The following is a 19,434-nucleotide window of genomic DNA, read 5'->3' as shown; positions in this document are numbered from 1 at the left end:
GACGGTTATCGCAACTCTTGGTAACCAGTTGTCGATACTCACTCACGCCTTCGTATGAACCAAGAGCCTTGACATTCTCGAATAATTACCCTCCTACCTACTCATTTATCAGACCATGTTTATCATTGATGAAATATTAATATATAACTTTTTAATGCAGGTTCTGCAGCTTTGAGGCTTTGATCCACTCAAATGCTGGGACGTGACAGACTCTTTCAGAGCAAGAAGGTCTTCGACGAGACTGTACTCCTTTTTGTCCATTGCCAGTGATATGGTCGGGGCTGCGCAGGTGTTGGATATGGTCGAGGGTACACAGGTGGCGGATATGGTTGAGGGTACATAGGTGGTGGACACGGCCGTGGCTTTGGTGGTGTCGGCGCAGTATCGAGTTGTTCCTTCAGCCTAGCAGGTGCTAAAATTGGTGGCGAACTTGGTCTTGGCGGCGACCACGGAGTACATGGGGGAGCTACGGTGGTGAACATGGGGCAGGCTACGGAGGTGGCGGGCAAAGCGGAGGCTACGGAGGTGGTGGACACGGCGGAGGCTGTGGAGGTGGTGGATATGGCGGAGGCTACGGAGGTGGTGGATATGGCGGAGGCTGCGGAGGTGGTGGATATGGCGGAGGCTACGGAGGTGGTGGATATGGCGGGGGCTATGGAGGTGGTGGACATGGCGGAGGCTATGGAGATGGTGGACACGGTGGCGGATATGGTGGAGGCTACGGAAGTGGAGGTTACAGGGGTCTAAGTGGAAAATCTAGCAATATCTTGAACCTCGCAGGTCCCAGGATTGGAGGCGTGTACGGCTATAGTGGTGGCCACGGAGGTGGCGGTTATGGTGGCGTTCATGGAGGATATGGTGATGGCCATGGAGGATATGGTGGTGATTATGGTGGAGACCATGGAGGGTATGGTGGTGGTTATGATAGAGGCCATGGTGGTCATGGAAGCGGCTTTGGTGGTGGAAAAGGAGGTGGTGGTGGTGGTTATGGTGGTGGACACGGCGGTGGTCATGGCGGTGGCTATGGTGGCGGTCATGGTGGAGGTCATAGGGGAGGATATGGAGGTTATGGAAAATAAGCTTCTGAATGAAAATAAGGATCAGGAAAATATTCGAACAATAGCATGTTATCCTTATGTTTGAGAGACTGTGACTTGACAAACACAGGTCCAAATAAAAATACATAACTTTTGCAATTTTTGTATGTATATGTAAAAACAAATTTGACAGAATACACTGAGTGAAATTACATATCCATACTTTCTTAACAAAGTTGATGCATAGAAATTAACTGATTGCTATTTAGTGCTACATGACCAGTAAACCTGAACTATATATATATATATATATATATATATATATATATATATATATATATATATATATATATATATATATATATATATATATATATATATATATATATATATATATATATATATATATAATGTATGTGTGTGTGCTGTTCCATGTTCATTTTGTGGTTGTCAAGAGAACACACATACATCAGTATCAAAATATTGCTTTATGAGTTAATGAAGACCAACATTAGGCTAGATATGGTTATAAGGAACCACTGCACAGACTAAGAGTCAAGTGTTTCCACACAGAACGTGAATGCCAAGACTTTTACTGTTGTCTGGGAAATCAGTCACTGATATATTTTCTAAAGCCTTTTAACAGAATCTTATTTTTTTTTTCTTGCGTAGAATAAGATCACGTACTTAGATTTTTATTTCCTGTACAAAACACTGCAGACCTGCCGATAAAATCAGACAACGAGAGACAATATTTCGTAACCTGTCGGTTCACTGCTCATGTCAAATGTTGAGTATTAAGAGGAATGATATCTATTTTCCTTCATGCATTCCTGTAGAATGATAAGAAAAATGCTTGGGATATGGACAAAGATAGTTCGTGAGCTTACGTGATATTGATGTACACCTGATATTGAGCTGTCCTGTAAACGCATTCACATCAGAAGCAAAGAAGAGCCCGGTTATATTAAATTACAGTTACCGTAGCGAGATAGAAATATGATCAGGGTAAAGTTTTTCATTCTTCACTTGATTGTTTTTAAAGATAGGGAGGTTTATATAGATTCTGTCTTAAGACAGGGATAAGAATGGCTTATGTGTAAATACAAACGTAGGGCATGGATTCTTTGCTAAGTATGGGAAACAGCTCCTGCGTTACGACAAGCCTAAGAATGGATTTTGTATTGAGAGATCTTAACGTGTGTGCTAGATGAAATCATCCTATCAAGATAGGGAATTTCATCCAAGGATACTTTATTCAGTTCTTCTCTCTGGTTTGAATGGTTTAAGTCGAGGTGGGTGACGATGCGCTGCTGTAAACCTTGTATCCAAAAAAGTCTATTCATCTATAAACAAAAGAAAAAATAGAATCCGACTGCCTGACCTTAGGTTTTGTTCCTTTAAGTAGGTCATAGCCAGAGTTACTCAATCTAACCCTGAATACAAAAGCCCAGGAACAAATCCATGACAGGATATTCACCAAATACATCTGGAACCCATGTAAGATGTGAGGTATATTCTCTACATGTAAATGCCTTTATTCATTGGTACTTAGTTTTGATTCATTAAGCTTTCTAAAGTTTCATTTGTTTCTAAACGACTGTATTGCTATATCCATTCGACAAACAACTCGACTTACACGTTGCAAGCTACCCTGGAGTTAAGCAATTTCATTTTTTCATAGTCATAATGTTCATCATATATCTAGGACTTTATTCATTCCCTGAAACAACTGAGGGAAAATCTCCTCCCACAAGCTTTAATTAATCTCTTATCATGAACATGAAATGGTGAGGTGTCTAACCTTATCTATAGATGATTCAACATGATAAGGTTTTTCATTTGCTAATACGCCAACATGCATTCGTTAAAACAAGATTGTATAATTCCACTTATATCTTACGTATTCATTTCTCTGTTTAGAAATTTGTTTTAGTGTCTGCATATGGCTATTACTATTAATTCCTTCACATATCTATACGAAATATGTCACATATTTAAAAGGATGAAAATTTTAATTACTTGTTTGTATCATTTCAATACTGATTGATACAGGTATAGAGAGCAGCTGAAGCCGACAGCCAAAAGAATTTCTTGTCTTCCATAGTTCATCTTTTATGATATGGACTTTGAAACTCGTCTCTCTACAGCTCCATCAATCTTGAAGTCTTTAACGTTGACTATGTTATCTCTTCTATCATTATGACTCACTTATGATCAACCTACCTTTAGCAAATTTTCTATTATGACTCAGCTATGATTGACCCACCCTTATGAAATTCATATCATTTCCAATATCGCGTTACTCTTAAACGGTGACTGAAAACAAAAGGTCATAGAAGACAAAGGATGTAAAGCAATTTATTTTTACGTCGACGACCTGCAATTTCTCTGCAACTTTTGCAGTAATCATCCAAAACATATCTTAACATACTGTATTAACCTCAAGGTATCTTTGTTCCTTAGAAGGATTTTGCTTCTTTTATGAGCAGTTTGAGTTCTCTTGCGTGTGAATGCATTTACCATTCTGTGGCACATCTCTTTTTTTTTGTTTCAAAGAAAGAAAATAAGAGAATGTGATCATATTCATTACGATGAAGAGAGTCTTACAATCTACCGCTGAATGAGAGAAAATGATCTACAATTCATGAGTTTTTGACCCGCGTCATTCCATGAAATTTTGGATTATGTTACAGCTTAATAAGTCACGAGTCATGAAGTCTGTCTGCGTCTCTAAATCAGAGAAAATGATATCTTACGATTCAGTTATCGTACTGATAACAGAACCACAATACAATATAAAGATTAACCTAATATTCCACATTATAATGTTAAAGCTTCTGTTACATTTCTGAACTTGAATATAACATTCTTAAGAAACAACTGTTTTTCTTTCCTCCGTAAGTTATCTTATTTTCTTTTCAGAGTCACAGTTATTGAGCAGTATGGAACTGGGTAGTATTAGAAAATGTAAGAGAATAGATTGTATGTAATGTTATTTTATATTGTAATCTTCTTAGAGGCCACTTTGATCTTTCTGTTTTCTCTTTCATACACCTCGTTATCCAATGCTTCGTCTCATACTTTTAAAGAGATGTAGTTTCCTCTTTCAGTAATTGATCATTACAATAAAGAAATACTATTTCTAAGAACCCGCTTTGGAGTGTCTAGATTGGTTATTTGATTAAACACTTTTCCAAATTTGGCATTTGTGTTCCTGATAGATACGTAATTCAAAAGTCATATATCCTGTATCTCTAGATATCATATTACATTTAGTTCTTTATTAATAAAAGTGCTGGATTGTTGTGAGACAAGGGGTGAGGTGAAATACGATGAAATTATATATTTTTTTCTGCCTCAGTACTTTGCTTACATAATGATGATTAATGGAATATGATTTTTTATCAGTCCAGGGAGTTACATTTTTCTTTATCCAAAACTTCCCTGAGTAATAAAAAACACAATACACTCCCCATTGCAGCCACACCCATTTTAGCCACACCCACTGTAGCCACACCCATCAAGTGTTCGGAACAGTGGAAGGAAATATCTGGGTATGTAACAACCTCCAAATCTTTCTTTGTGTTCATTCAATTAACGAAAGCTCCGTTCCCAGTGAACAATAGCGTGCAGAGAACATCCGTTAGAAGGCGAAGACCAACTTGTATTGTTATGATAAATTTTTGTTGATTTCTGAAAAGCTTCAGTTCTTGTTGATCCTTCGGCCGCCACGCGTGTAAAACGAGCAGAAACTTTCATCGTTGGAGCGAGAAGAGTATATAAGAGCCAGGGGCCATCACTGAACTCACTACAGACAGCGATCTGGTATCACACACACACAATGGTGAGGCTCCGACGACTTGCTCAGTAGAACTGGGGCATTATAACTCAGCATCTTAATAGAAGTTAAAGATGGTTTTACATGCCATTTGACTAATTATATATATATATATATATATATATATATATATATATATATATATATATATATATATATATATATAATCATCTTGGAATACATACATGACTATTTCTTTATTATTTACAGAGGTCGACACTTTCACTAGTCGTCATCGTTCTCCTGGCTTCCTTGAACCTGTCTTCTGGACAAGGAGGCTATGGCGGAGGCGGAGGAGGTGGACACGGTGCAGGCTACAGCGGAGGAGGTGGACATGGTGGGGGCTATAGCGGAGGAGGTGGACACGGTGGGGGTTATAGTGGAGGAGGTGGACACGTCGGAGGCTTCAGCGGAGGAAGTGGACACGTCGGGGGCTATAGTGGAGGAGGTGGACACGGCGGAGGCTCTGGTGGAGGCCATGGTGGAGGCTATGGTGGAGGTGCCGGAGGCGCCGGAGGCGGATATTCTAATTTTAACTTCAACCTAGGAGGTCCCCATCACGGAGGTGGCGGTGGTGGTGGTGGTCATGGTGGTGGTGGCTATGGAGGAGGTGGTGGTGCTGGCGCTGGCTACGCAGGACATGCAGGCGGTGGTGGTGTTGGTGGTCACAGTAGCGGTGGCTATGCAGTCGGTGCTGGTGCTGGTGGTCATGGTGTAGGTGGTGGCTATGGAGGCCATGGCGGTGGTGGCGCTGGCGGCGGCGGCGGTGGTTATGGAGGGCATGGCGGAGGTGGAGGAGGATACGCCAAATAGACTATCAAATATACGTGAGAAGAACCAACTGAAGCCAAACCACAGAAACACAGTCGATCATCAACACACGTGACACGCATCCCACGCCCCTCCACTCTCAATGCGTAGCGTTTAAGGTAATAATTCTTTATGTACATAAGATCAAATAAAATAATTATTAGACTACATACGTTTTCTATTGTTTTTCACCTCATCTTACAACAGGAAATACATCAGTGACCCATGTCATCAGTGGGTACCAATATGTATCAAAGGGATGTCAGAGGAAAGAGACGGTTCTTGTGTATCAGTGGATATTCTTATCAAACTAATGAATGATGCTAAGTGAGGAGTGATGACCTACTGGAATCAAAACATCATTGATGAAGAACAGAGAACAAGGACAAGAGGGACGGGTATGCATGTATAAGTCTAATGAGTGTACCTGATAAGTTGTGTGGGAGAGTAAAAATTGAGGGGGTAGTAGTGTGCACACAGCATGTGGGTAGGGAGGAGTGGTGAGGATGCAGAAATGGTAGTGGACGTGTGAACCAGGTATATCGTTTGAAGAATTGAGAGAAATAGTTTGAGATAGAAAGAAAAGACTTTTATATAGTGTTTGTGGATGCCTAAGGAAAGCTTATGATAGGGCTGACATATATGCCTTGTGGAAGGTGCTACAAAAATATGGTGTGGAAGGAAAGCCACTGGATACAGTGAATTGTTTGTTTTCTTTTCTAATGGGAAAGTGTGTGTGTGTGTGTGTGTGTGTGTGTGTGTGTGTGTGTGTGTGTGTGTGTGTGTGTGTGTGTGTGTGTGTGTGTGTAGAAAGGAAGGAGAAAGGGTGATTTTCGATGAAGATGGATCTTCCTAAAGCGTGAATATATCGTGGCTGTTCAACCTGTTTATGAATCAGGGTAGTGAGGGAAGTCAATGAAGTGCTTTCCGAGTGAGGGGCAGGTATGAAGCAGACTGGAGATGGGGGGGGGGGGGGGTCCTGTGATATGAGCCAATTGCAGATACCAAAGCGAGAGGCAGACTCCAGAAGTTGGTGACAGAGTTTAGGAAAGAGTGTAAATAAAGAGAGAAACTTGAGAGTGAATGTAAATAAAAGTCTGGTAATAAAGTGCAGCAAGAGGGCGAGAAAGGCAATCATCCCGGCCTTATGCCAGGTTCCAATTAATCGACAAGACCAGAGGGGAAGAAAAATGGCTTGGTTGACCTTGAAGCGACCATCCTGTCCGGGATTCGAACCCTGGCGGATCCGTATGCAACTCATGAAAAACCAGGTTGGGAAAAACGTGACGCGTCCGTGTCAGCTGTCACCTTGAATACAGACAAGAGAGAAAGCGTCCAAACAGAAACAAAGAACGCAAGAGAAAATGGTGTTCTGGGTCTCCTGGTGGGTTGAGGTCGCTTGAGTGTTGGGGTTTTGTTCTGTTTACTGTAATGTTTAGCAGGTACATTTTATCGGTAGCTGGTGAATATATAATCTTTTCCTGGCAGTATTTTTGTGATATGTTTCGTCAATGTTTCTATTGATACAACCATCTGTTCTAACAACATAAAAACAGATCTTGCTCTTAACAGCATGGCAAAGACCAATGAAGGGGGAAATAAGACCTTTGTAATAATTTTTCTTTTATTTAGCCTTAAGAGTTTATATGAGCAGTTAATTATCAATCATATATTAGACTGGCTAAACAGTGACATGTGGACAAATCAGAATAGTTTCATGTAAGTCGAAGAAGTTTCTCTTTGCGCAACAGGTCGTTCATTTTGGAGGGGAATATCATAAAGGGAACATTATGGGTAACAGTGCTTTTAGAATAGCTAACAACAGCGGTAAACGTAGCCTATATGGGTAAAAATGTTTCAGGTTCGCAGATTTGGAGAGAGAGAGAACAAAAATCGTAGCAAGAATGTCTCTTTTACATAAGCTGAATTGAAGGGACTGCTGTAGGCCTCATGATATATATACTTGAAATTCCGTAGTAACAATGATCACTCCTGTAGTTTAATCGTCATTGAAACACTCTACAGTGATACATACATTCTACAAGGATAGGTACACTCTACAGGGATACGTACACTCTACAGGGATACGTACACTCTACAGTGATACATACATTCTACAAGGATACGTACACGCTACAGGGATACGTACACTCTACAGGGATGCATACAATCTACAAGGATACGCACACTCTACAGGGATACGTACACTCTATAAGGCGCAAGGTTCTGTGATATGTAATGTGTAGGAGAACCAGTGATACAGTCTGTATAAAACAATTTCCTGGCCTGTTAAATTACTGTTAGAAAACTACATCTTGCTGTTTTTCCACTTTATGTTTAGAGAGTAAGGTTTCTAGTAGACTTACTAATTTGCATGTGTACTAAAGTCATGGTATGGAAGAGAAACACTGCATATATGTCTCGTACTGTTTCAGTGGAGCCAGCATTTGACCCATGGTATTCGTCATGAAGGGTTCTGTTCCCCGTTACTCAGATCTGTGGAGATTATAGTGCATGACAGCCAATCCTTACTCCTTGGTAGCTCTAAAGACATATGTTACTCAGTATCTGCCATCTAACCTTCCTATATTTTCTCTATCGTTGGATAGACATAAATGCATACAATGTTGAAAAGTAAAACCTGTATTGCGAAAAATATTTTTACTTAAGGATTCGTATACAAAAGACATCACTTGTCTTCGGTAAAATCATTAGTCTGATTTTGATCATCTTCATGTTGGGGTATCCAGTACAGCCAACACTGCGAAGATCTCACTCCACAATGTTGATCGTCGTTCGTTACTTGGGGTCGTTTACTTGCCATATCCGTAACCACCACCATATCCTCCATAGCCGCCACCATATCCTCCATGGCCGCCACCATATCCTCCGTAGCCACCATAGCCGCCATGGCCACCACCATGACCACCATGACCATATCCACCGTAATAATATCCACCATATCTGGGACCTGCGAGCCAGAAGTTGTTATAAGATACTCCTTTGACACCGTAGCCTCCATGTCCGTATCCACCGCCGTAGCCTCCATGACCTCCACCGTATCCATATCCACCTCCATAACCTCCACCGTGTCCATATCCGTAGCCACCGTATCCGCCAGCCTGGCAGAAGGAGGCCATGATGGCGCTCACCAGCAGAGCAAACAACAGCTTCTGTAAAATACATAAATAAGATTAAACAGCAGAACTCTTTACAATAAATGATAGATATACGTATAGTTGTTTTTGCTTGATATAGCGACAGTGAAAAGATATATCCTTAACATTAGGTTTTATGTTTCCAAAGGCAATCTATCGAAGACCACACACATATTTGTACACATGATATCAAGTGAGAGAGAACCATACCATGGTGTGTATCAGGACACTTCACTGCAGTACAATGAATGGAAATCACAGAAGCACTGCTCTTATATACCTTGTTGTCGAACGTGGGTGAAGGTTCCAGTTTTCTGGCTGGTGATTTTCTGGCGAAATTCGAGTTTATGTTTCTCTTCAAAAGCAAAACAATGAACACGATTCGAGGGTGAAAGATACAGGTATTGAATGGACAACTTCCCAGGACACACTAGTGTTCCTTTAGCGGTCGTCAGATAGCGAGGTAGGTGTCTAACAGTAGAATTCCCAAACGGATTCATGAAAAAGCGTCGGTAAAAATAAATGCTTTTAGTTCCTATCTAGATTAACGTAGATGAAGGATATCTCTTGCTTTATTTATTTCCTTTATATTCGAAATCTGACGGTTATCTAATCTCGTTTTCTTTTTATGCCCTAATGAATGGTTTCCACTGTGGAGATCCTGCAGGCGCGGTCGACTTTCTGGTCTACGCGAACAGCCTACCATCAACTCGCTGAGTCTTAGGGAGTGTGGAGGCCTGTAAGACTCCCTCACACCTCACCCAGTTGTTCCCAGCAGCCAGTGAATCGTGTAGTTGTATTACCCTTGTTTTCCCATGGTTGGCCTCCGTCATGGGTATTCCTAAATCATACGTTACACACGAAAGAAATGTTTCTCGATTATTATTTCCTCTCGATCGATTATTATTGTTTTCCTCTCGACTTTCTCCTCTGCAGCTCTGCATGTAGTCACGGTGACTTCAGTCCTTCAGGGTCACAGGTTACACACTACTGGTTCTAATGTTTTGAATGTGTAGTGGTCCTGGGTGGACCGTGGTATTTCACCAGGAAAGTTTTATCAGTTCTTTAATTTAACTTGATGTTCTGATACGTTCCTGATACATCTACATATATCAATAATCGTTTTATGAAAAATTCACATAATGCAAAACTAATTCACGCTATGTATGAGTCTGTATGATTCTTTATGATTCCATAAAATTTCCTTCTATACGAATTGTGCTGTTGATTACCTTTCATTCGTGACATATGATAATTTCTTCCCTCTTTTGTGAGTTCCTTTTCATCTTGACATTCAGTCCTTTTCATCTTATTTCCTTTTCCTTCTGTCAACGTCCATTCCATTTTATGGAAACTGCTGTGTACGTAGAAGTGATTGAAATACAAATCTGAACTTCAAATGAGATTAAAGTAATGACAAAAACATTGGATGTTAATCTTTTCTACCATAATTATTTACATACCTCAAGAAAAGTTGATTAACTAAGCAGGACAGTTCATCGAGCCGAAGTCCATCAGAGAAGGGAATAAAAAAATGGTAGTCCACTGTTTGTGTGACTAACGTGTTGGTTAGTTCTGATACACCAGAAAATTCCCCATTCCATGATAGGAGGAACAATAACACGGATGTTACCCCAGGAATGTCCTTAGCATATGTGAGATAAGATTAAGCAAACACGATAGTAAGTTTTCAGAAATATGTATTACTAAAACAGATATGTGACAGTCAGTCCTATCTCGGAAGAGACAAATATTAATTTTGGAGCACTGTCTTGGCATTATCTCCTTAACAGAGCACATTTCTGGTCATCTCTTTACATATACAAGCTGAGATTCATGGTAAACTCTTCCCAGATTCCTACCTAAATATACGGCTTTCCCTTGCAAGATCGTCCTACTTCAGTGAAAACAAATGAGAGCCTTTTATACTACGAATATGTCACAAATTTATAGAAGAGTTGCTCTGTGTAAGACTCTTGTAGATGACTGGAAAGAAACGGAAATATACAATGATTTGTCTTTTTTCTGCTGTATGGAATAGGTGATTGTACAATGAGCTCATGAGATACAGTTTTACCCTCGATGATTTTATACTATTTTCTAAAAGCTTTTTGAGGAATAATGAATTTGGATACAATCTTTTCCCCTTCTTTGTACGTAGCTCCTGTATAATGCCTAATACTACAAGTAACGACAAATAGAATTATGTTTTCATATTAGAATTCTGTCTCTGAATTCCGATGGATCACATATTTTGTTGATTCAACAGATTTACTTCATTTTTCAGGATGAAACAATTTATCACATATTCCACAACACACGCGTCTATACTAAAAGCCCAAACGTTATGTCATACACGGGCTGTCCTGTGCCAGTAATGGCACCCTGAGCACACACAGCCGACTTGTGCAAGTAATGACACAACCGAAAATGAGAAGTCATTGACAGAAACCCGTGCCAGGCAAGTCTTGGCAAATCTTCACACCCACACGCTCGAGTTGTTAATATGCAAGCAGTTCGCCCTAACGCTGTCACTCACTGCTGAATAAGTGAGCTACTGCCTTGGTAATTACCTAATTGTAGGGTACGGGAGGGAGTTCTACTCTCGTGGGGCACCATATCTAATAGTGCTCACTTAGGCAAGGAAGTTAACCATTGCTTTCCTTCCTCTCTCGGAAGCTTGGATCATGTCCACTACAGGACATGTTTAAGGCATGAGTAATCATGACCTCAAACACCTTGTCTCCCAAAACCATTTGACTTTTGATCGTATAGAAATATATAAAGGAAATAGAAATCAGATATGCATTATAGTTTTAATGGTACACACACACAGACACACAACAGTTATATTATTCCACTATGGTGAACATTCAAGAAATTGTTCTGCCATGCGGATCATCGTTTCATACTTCGGGTCGTTTACTTGCCATATCCATAACCACCACCATATCCTCCATAGCCGCCACCATATCCTCCATAGCCACCATAGCCGCCATGGCCACCACCATGACCACCATGACCATATCCACCGTAATAATATCCACCATATCTGGGACCGGCGAGCCAGAAGTTGTTATAAGATACTCCTTTGACACCGTAGCCTCCATGTCCGTATCCACCGCCGTAGCCTCCATGACCGCCGTATCCATATCCACCTCCATAACCTCCACCGTGTCCATATCCGTAGCCACCGTATCCACCAGCCTGGCAGAAGGAGGCCATGATGGCGCCAACCAGCAAAGCAAACAGTAACTTCTGCGGTAATAGAAATAGTTATCAGTACATTTCTACGTCGTGAATTGTGGAAAGTCACCATGGAAAATATATTTTGATCTCTTTAGACAAGGTTATCTACACTATAGCAGGATGTATGGACATGAAGTATGTATATGTTTGAAACACACACTCTCTCTCTCTCTCTCTCTCTCTCTCTCTCTCTCTCTCTCTCTCTCTCTCTCTCTCTCTCTCTCTCTCTCTCTCTCTCTCTCTCTCTCTCTCATCTGTAGCACAGGATAAACTAAAAGAGTTACCATTGTGTGTGGGTGATCACTTGACTGCGGTACACTGAGGAAAGACCACAAAGCACTGCTCTTATATACCTTGTCTCCACGCGTGGGTGAAGGTCCCTAACCCCTCCTGTTGACTCCCACCGAAATTTGAATCGAATTTTGTCCATTTCATTCTCTCATTTCAGATATGATCATAATGAATAAAGAAACGCCTTTGGAAAGAAATGCACAAACCAAATTTTGCATTATGAATACATATCATAGCATCGTTCTCACTGGCGTAAGGAAATGACCAGATTATTCATAAGCAAGTATCTCACGGGATCGGCAATATATCTCGATGATATATGATGATATTTTTCTTTATCTGTTCTTCGACAGCTGTATCCTGTATACGCTAGTTTTTCGTTCAGTAAAATCACGCAAGGGCCAACCAGGAATTGGATCTTGGATAGGGCTGTTTATCCTCTCGTAAGGGTTAGTCGGTAAATAGGTTTTTGACAGGGTGAGGTTGGAACACAGCACGCATGCAATGTCCAGTGTTTAACCTTTAACACAGATAAACGCTTCCTCGTTACTAAGACAACTGTATATCAACCTCACTCTATACGAAGCAGTTGACCTATTAGATAGTCGGACTCATGGTTTCATTCCGTTTTTATCTGAGTTTGGTATAACCCCGAGTGACTTGTAGTGTCACATGATATGATGGAGAAATAAAAAATAGTCTCCAAATATTTTCCCTCCCAATGCGTTTTTTTTTTTTTTTTGCCTTGTAGTTACAATGGTGTTTTACGTTTAAGATTCTGGATTTCATTTGATACATTTTTATAATCTATTAAGAGTAAAAGATTTTCTGATATTTTCTTTTCGTACGAAAGATATATCTATGATCCTGACGAAAGGGATTTCTCTCGTTAGTGAAGTTGATATTGATTTAGATTTCATTAGAATATGAGATGTCTGAAGTTGAACCAAATCATGGTCCTTATTGATCATAATCTAGTCGTGAACGAGTCTTTATCACGGTTTCCTACACGTCCTAATATTTTCCCTCATTACTTTTCTTTCTCTAGTTTTCCTTAATATTCAGTCTAATTGTTTCCCAGCTTCCTTCACGCTAAATGACGTTTGCAGCCAATTTATCTGTTTGTTTGTATGATATTCATACAGTTATTGTTTAGTCTAAATTCCACAAACAGCTCAATGATGTTGGAGAGACGTGAAAGTACTGGAACAAAAAAGGATTTTTGAGTGTAAACTAATTGGGAGTTAAACATATATTTAGTATTTAGTTGATACATTTATGATGTTTACACTATTTGCATCCATCTTAAAGTACCTGAATATTGTCAGGATGAACTGGTCTTTTAGACTTAATGATTCAAGGCATATATAGGTAAGAATTAGAATTCCTGATTCCAGAAACTGATGGTTATTCATAACGAAAAGAAGGTGTAGTTTTTCTCTAAATTGTCTTATGATGAAGAGTATTGCTCATTCGAACCACACATGGACAAGTTGCCTATAATGTTAAAGTAGGGATGTGGCATGAGGGATTCTGTTGGTGAAACATTAAAATCACTATAGTAGCTCATTGGTCTTACGTTGTATGGTTCTTCAGATGACCTGCAGGAGAATTTTCTGTTGGCTTAATATGAGGCCACCTCGACAAGCTTTTACCATTTTGTCCGCAATCAGCACCAGGATGGAGGTGGAACACGCCAATCTTCACCTCCTCAAAGTACACTGACCACGTTATATGATGGTAACCAAATGAAAAATGCGACAGAAATATGCCAGTAAAAATATCATTGACTCTGGTCGACTAGATTTACATAGAGAAACTGTGAGTGTAAGGATGAGCAAGAGGAATTCATGTCATTTCATAAACTTTAATCAATTCTAGTATATGTTTATCTATAAGTTATATAAAGCATCTCATGTCCTCTGGTCTCATGAGACCCAACTTCCTGTTGGCGTGAAGATAAAACCACATAAATCTCTCTTTATCATTTACTGAAGTGAAAGGTTTTGTGAGCTAATTTGTTGGAGGTTTCTTGGGAGTTTGATGAGGGGAGAAAATTGGGAAAAGACGAGGAGATTAGTGGAACTACTTGCTCTGTTGTTCATCTAAGCTGGACCATACTACCTTATCACTTTGTTTGCATTATATCTGCCAAATTATGTTGTTATGTAAGCATTTGTATTTCTTTCATGGATTATACATAAACTCTAATCATACGCAGTATGGTGGTCCATATACTTTGAGAGAGGAAAACATGGAAATACGGCAAATCAAGACAAGGAAAATAAGATTAGAAATCTAATTTAGACTTTATTGTTTAAGTAACTTCAATATCGAGCAAATCATCATCCACAGTCTTGGCCATCGCTTAGTTCTTCGGGTCGTTTACTTGCCATATCCGTAACCACCACCATATCCTCCATAACCGCCACCATATCCTCCATATCCGCCACCATATCCTCCGTAGCCACCATAGCCGCCATGGCCACCACCATGACCACCATGACCATATCCACCGTAATAATATCCACCATATCTGGGACCGGCGAGCCAGAAGTTGTTATAAGATACTCCTTTGACACCGTAGCCTCCATGTCCGTATCCACCGCCGTAGCCTCCATGACCACCGTATCCATATCCACCTCCATAACCTCCACCGTGTCCATATCCGTAGCCACCGTATCCACCAGCCTGGCAGAAGGAGGCCATGATGGCGCAGACCAGCAGAGCAAACAACAGCTTCTGTAATAAAAGGAAGTGTAATTATAAAATTTGTATTACTTAAGTTGTAGGGTATCAGCAACAAAAAGAATAATTACATGTATATAGAATATTATTTGTATAACATAGGAATCTTTATCTTTTAAAGAAATGATGTAGGTGATTGTAGTTCGCCTATGTGCAGAAATTGCAGGACGATTGAGTAGTAAGTGCTGAGTGTCTTCTGTACAACAGTTGCATCTTGGGCAAGAAGGTCTTGGGATATGTTGAAACGGTGTTTATAGTATTGTAGTGATGTCCAGATTGTGAGTGGGATAGCGTGACTCGTGTTTGTCTGGGAAGTGTGGTTTCTGATATGTGTATGTCTGCCATACATATATATGTATATATATATATATATATATATATATATATATATATATATATATATATATATATATCAGAAAATGTTTATATATCACTAGTCGCGGGTTAATTTAAGCGTTACCATTGTGTGTGGGTGATCACTTCAGTGTGGTGTACTGGTTAAAGCACCAACCTTATATACCTTGTTTCCAGGCGTGGGTGAAGGTCTGTGTCCCCCTCCCCCCAAGCTGACTTCTAACGAGATTGAAATTGAATTGTTTGCTTCCAGTTTGTTTCTCTCCTTTCAGGCATGATTGTATTTCTGATGAAAAAAAGAAGTAACGCGTTCAGTAAGCATTCGTATATCTAATGTTGCATAAAGATTGAACATTATATATTTCACTGTCGAAAGAGAACGATAAATCAATACTGAAAAAAACAGTATTTCATGGACTGGAAAATATATTCCCATGATTATACGATGATCTTATTTTTTATCATGAACTTAAGTGTGAATAATGAATATGAAATTATATGACGAAAAGAAAAAATATCTGTAATTCGATAAGTGATGCTTATACGTCATTTGAAGTTTAGAGTAACAACCATTCAGCTTACACACTCACACACACACACACACACACACACACACACACACACACACACACACACACTGACCATCCTTCACCAAGGCAGATGTTTATTCATCAGTGTTTACAAACGGGAACTTCAAGGTTGGGTCTTCGCGTGGAGTTGAACGAGACTGTTCGTACCATCATCTTTTCTGGTCGGCGATGTGAAAGTCAAGATGTCAACCTCTCATTACAACGAGGAGAAAACCAACTAACCAGAAGCTCTCCTAGAGTTATGATCCTTCTTCACTCTGAGATAGTCTAAGGTGGCCCCTAATCCATGCCACTTCTATTTTTCGTTGAGTGGTTCCTCAACTGGTGTGAAATATTATCTCTTGATAGTCTATGAAAACTCTGCCTATTGGGACTCTTAGATTACTCTTATATTCAAATTCTCAACAACGCTAATCACCAAAGGAGGTATATGCCAGCACCATATACATTTGTCCTTTACTTCCGTGGTACTATGTACATTTGGCATATTATGCAGTAATTCTGGAAAAAAAAGAACGATGTTTGAGTAAAACGACAGAGCACGAACGTATTGTTCTCATTCAGCACCAGTTTTCCGGTTACGTAAAGATATACGCAAGACTTGATCCTGACAACTTTGAAAATATTTATGTCTTTGCGACCAGAGACCACATCGACGATCTGTTACTATTTGTCTGCAGTCAGTACCAGACTCGAGGTGGAACACGTCACTCTTCACCTCCTGAAAGTTTCCTGTTAATATAATGTGTTGTGAGCTATCTATACACGTCTGATTTCACAGAGTTTTTCCTTACTTCCTTTAGGACTCTGCAGTTAGTTACCCATTGGGGACATCATTCACACATGCTGTGTGTTCATATGACACAGAGGGTTTCCATAGAATGTACTGTGTCCTCATTGGTATAGTTACAGTTAAGCATTTAATGATCCTGTTTTAAGGATATAAACATAGCAAGTTGGACATTGCAGACATTGTGTTTATGTTCAGGAGGTTTGAAGAGATGGATGAATTCTGTGGTGAAGTGTTTCTATAAAAACATACCTAGTTAGATTGCTCCTGTGATTTTACGTGGTATATATAGGTAATGTTAGAAATGTAAAAAAAAAAAGTCCTACGATATGCCAGTAATTTATTTGGCTATCGGTATCCAACTTCGGGCAAAGAAAGTGTGAACATAAGGATAAGTAAGTGTGGTTCATGATCTTTTATCAACAGTGGAACAAGTTTAATCATGAGAGATTTCAACATGTCTTAGAGATAGATCGAAAACTTGATGATCTTCGGAATGGAAATTTTGACAGAGAAATTAAGAAAGACTGAGAGAGTTTTCAAATATCTTTTATGTGTTTCATTCCACTTTTCATAGCATTATTATGGCTATGTGCCGAAACACTTTACCATGTAGAGATATCATTTTCTTCTGTGAAACTTGCGGCTGATTATATGGACGGTATTGATACATTTACTTAGATTGCAGTAAGAAAGTACGGAAAATCAAATAAGGAATACAAGTTTAGAAATCCATTTATATTTCAATCGTTTACATATTCAAAAAAAGACACCGCGAAGATGACTCCACAGTGTTGATCATCGCTCATTATTTCAGGTCGTTTACTTGCCATATCCGTAACCACCACCATATCCTCCATAGCCGCCACCATATCCTCCATGGCCACCACCATATCCTCCGTAGCCACCATAGCCGCCATGGCCACCACCATGACCACCATGACCATATCCACCGTAATAATATCCACCATATCTGGGACCGGCGAGCCAGAAGTTGTTATAAGATACTCCTTTGACACCGTAGCCTCCATGTCCGTATCCACCGCCGTAGCCTCCATGACCGCCGTATCCATATCCACCTCCATAACCTCCACCGTGTCCATATCCGTAGCCACCGTATCCACCAGCGTGGCAAAAGGAGGCCATGATGGCGCACACCAGCAGAGCAAACAACAGCTTCTGTAATAATAGAAAGTATAATTGATAATCTGTATTTCGTCAAATGGTTCCCTACTGTGCGAAAAAAATCATATACATCTAGAGTAGTGTATGGAAAATATAGCAACATATCTTTTATAGAACCAATATAGGTGATTGTAATTGTCTTTTTTCCTCTCTCTGATATATATATATATATATATATATATATATATATATATATATATATATATATATATATATATATATATATATATATATATATATATATATATATATATATATATATATATATATATGAAACTATAAATATATCTGGTTGTAGGTAAACTAAAGCGTTACCATTGTGTGTGGGTGATCACTTGACAGCGGTACACTGAGGAAAGACCACAAAGCACTGCTCTTATATACCTTGTCTCCACGCGTGGGTGAAGGTCCCTGACCCCTCCAGTTGACCTTGAACGAGATTGGAATTGATTGGCTTTAAGTTGAAGGATGATTATTCTATATGTAGCATAAAAGTAACGCGTTGAATTAGCAAATATGCTAATTCTTACTTTCCATACGAATGTAAATTATATATATATCATTATTGAAGAACACCGATCAGAGTAGTACATACATTAATATTTCGAAGTAGTCTAAATCTATTTCTATGATTACATGATCTTTTGCTATTCTTTCATCATGAACCTAGGTGTAAGTAAATTAAAGGAAATTAGATGAGAAAAAATAGTATTTTCCTCTCGCTGACTTAAGCCTATTCGACATTACTGCTTTACATTAACACACACACACACACACACACACACACACACACACACACACACACACACACACACACACACACACACTCACACACACACACACACACAGCCTCCAATCTTTACCCGAGCAAAGTTTTCCCGTTAATATCTAGAGACATGGGGCTCAAGGCTGGGTCTTCGCGTGGATCCTTGCGAAAGATTTTTGATAAACACTTGTCCTGTTCACCGATGTGGAGGCTAAGGTGATAATTTCACACTGCGCCATTAAGTGAACCGATTAACCAGAAGCTCTTGTTGTTTTTAGAATAATTTGTCACTCCAAGATGACCTTGAGTGACGGGTATTACCAGAGGCAAAGGAGGAGAATGTGAAATGTCATGTAGAATTGTCGTAGTTATGATGACTTCTGCCCATCAAGGTCACTGTTCTTATGATATGGATATATACGGCAAGGTTCATATAACAAGTGTTCATGGAGAAAGTCTTAAGAATCCAGACTTCATTTGTTACTTATTTCTATTCTATAATCGTAATGAAAACATTTTGCAGTTTTCTCTCTGTTAAACTTTCATAAATTGAGATATCGTCTAATTGGAATTCTTGTTACTCATATTATCATCCATTTAAATTTTCCTCATTAC

The 19,434-nt window shown here is 39.5% G+C and overlaps 3 protein-coding genes across 3 annotated transcripts; 1 reads left to right on the top strand and 2 right to left on the bottom strand.

The window, feature by feature from the left end:
• The first annotated feature begins 4,786 nt into the window (after positions 1-4,786).
• On the top strand, positions 4,787-5,848 carry LOC139761467 (uncharacterized). The gene is made up of 2 exons (XM_071685696.1): positions 4,787-4,884; positions 5,089-5,848. The coding sequence occupies exons 1-2, from the start codon at positions 4,882-4,884 to the stop codon at positions 5,689-5,691; spliced, it is 606 nt and encodes a 201-aa protein (XP_071541797.1). The 5' UTR covers positions 4,787-4,881; the 3' UTR covers positions 5,692-5,848.
• Positions 5,849-8,334: 2,486 nt separating this feature from the next.
• LOC139761586 (uncharacterized) lies at positions 8,335-9,096 on the bottom strand. Its single transcript, XM_071685846.1, has 2 exons — positions 9,057-9,096; positions 8,335-8,861 (listed from the first exon to the last, which is right to left on the bottom strand). Exons 1-2 carry the CDS (start codon positions 9,057-9,059, stop codon positions 8,502-8,504), a joined length of 363 nt encoding a protein of 120 aa, XP_071541947.1. The 5' UTR covers positions 9,060-9,096; the 3' UTR covers positions 8,335-8,501.
• An 8,491-nt stretch (positions 9,097-17,587) lies between these two features.
• Positions 17,588-18,398, bottom strand: LOC139761463 (uncharacterized). Its single transcript, XM_071685691.1, has 2 exons — positions 18,369-18,398; positions 17,588-18,047 (listed from the first exon to the last, which is right to left on the bottom strand). The coding sequence occupies exons 1-2, from the start codon at positions 18,369-18,371 to the stop codon at positions 17,691-17,693; spliced, it is 360 nt and encodes a 119-aa protein (XP_071541792.1). The 5' UTR covers positions 18,372-18,398; the 3' UTR covers positions 17,588-17,690.
• Positions 18,399-19,434: the final 1,036 nt, after the last annotated feature.

This window comes from Panulirus ornatus, chromosome 40, assembly GCF_036320965.1.
Source record: "Panulirus ornatus isolate Po-2019 chromosome 40, ASM3632096v1, whole genome shotgun sequence".
Classification (NCBI taxonomy): Eukaryota; Metazoa; Arthropoda; class Malacostraca; order Decapoda; family Palinuridae; genus Panulirus; species Panulirus ornatus.
The sequence above is the reverse complement of the archived record's forward strand: the minus strand, read 5'-3'. Positions and strand labels throughout refer to the sequence as shown.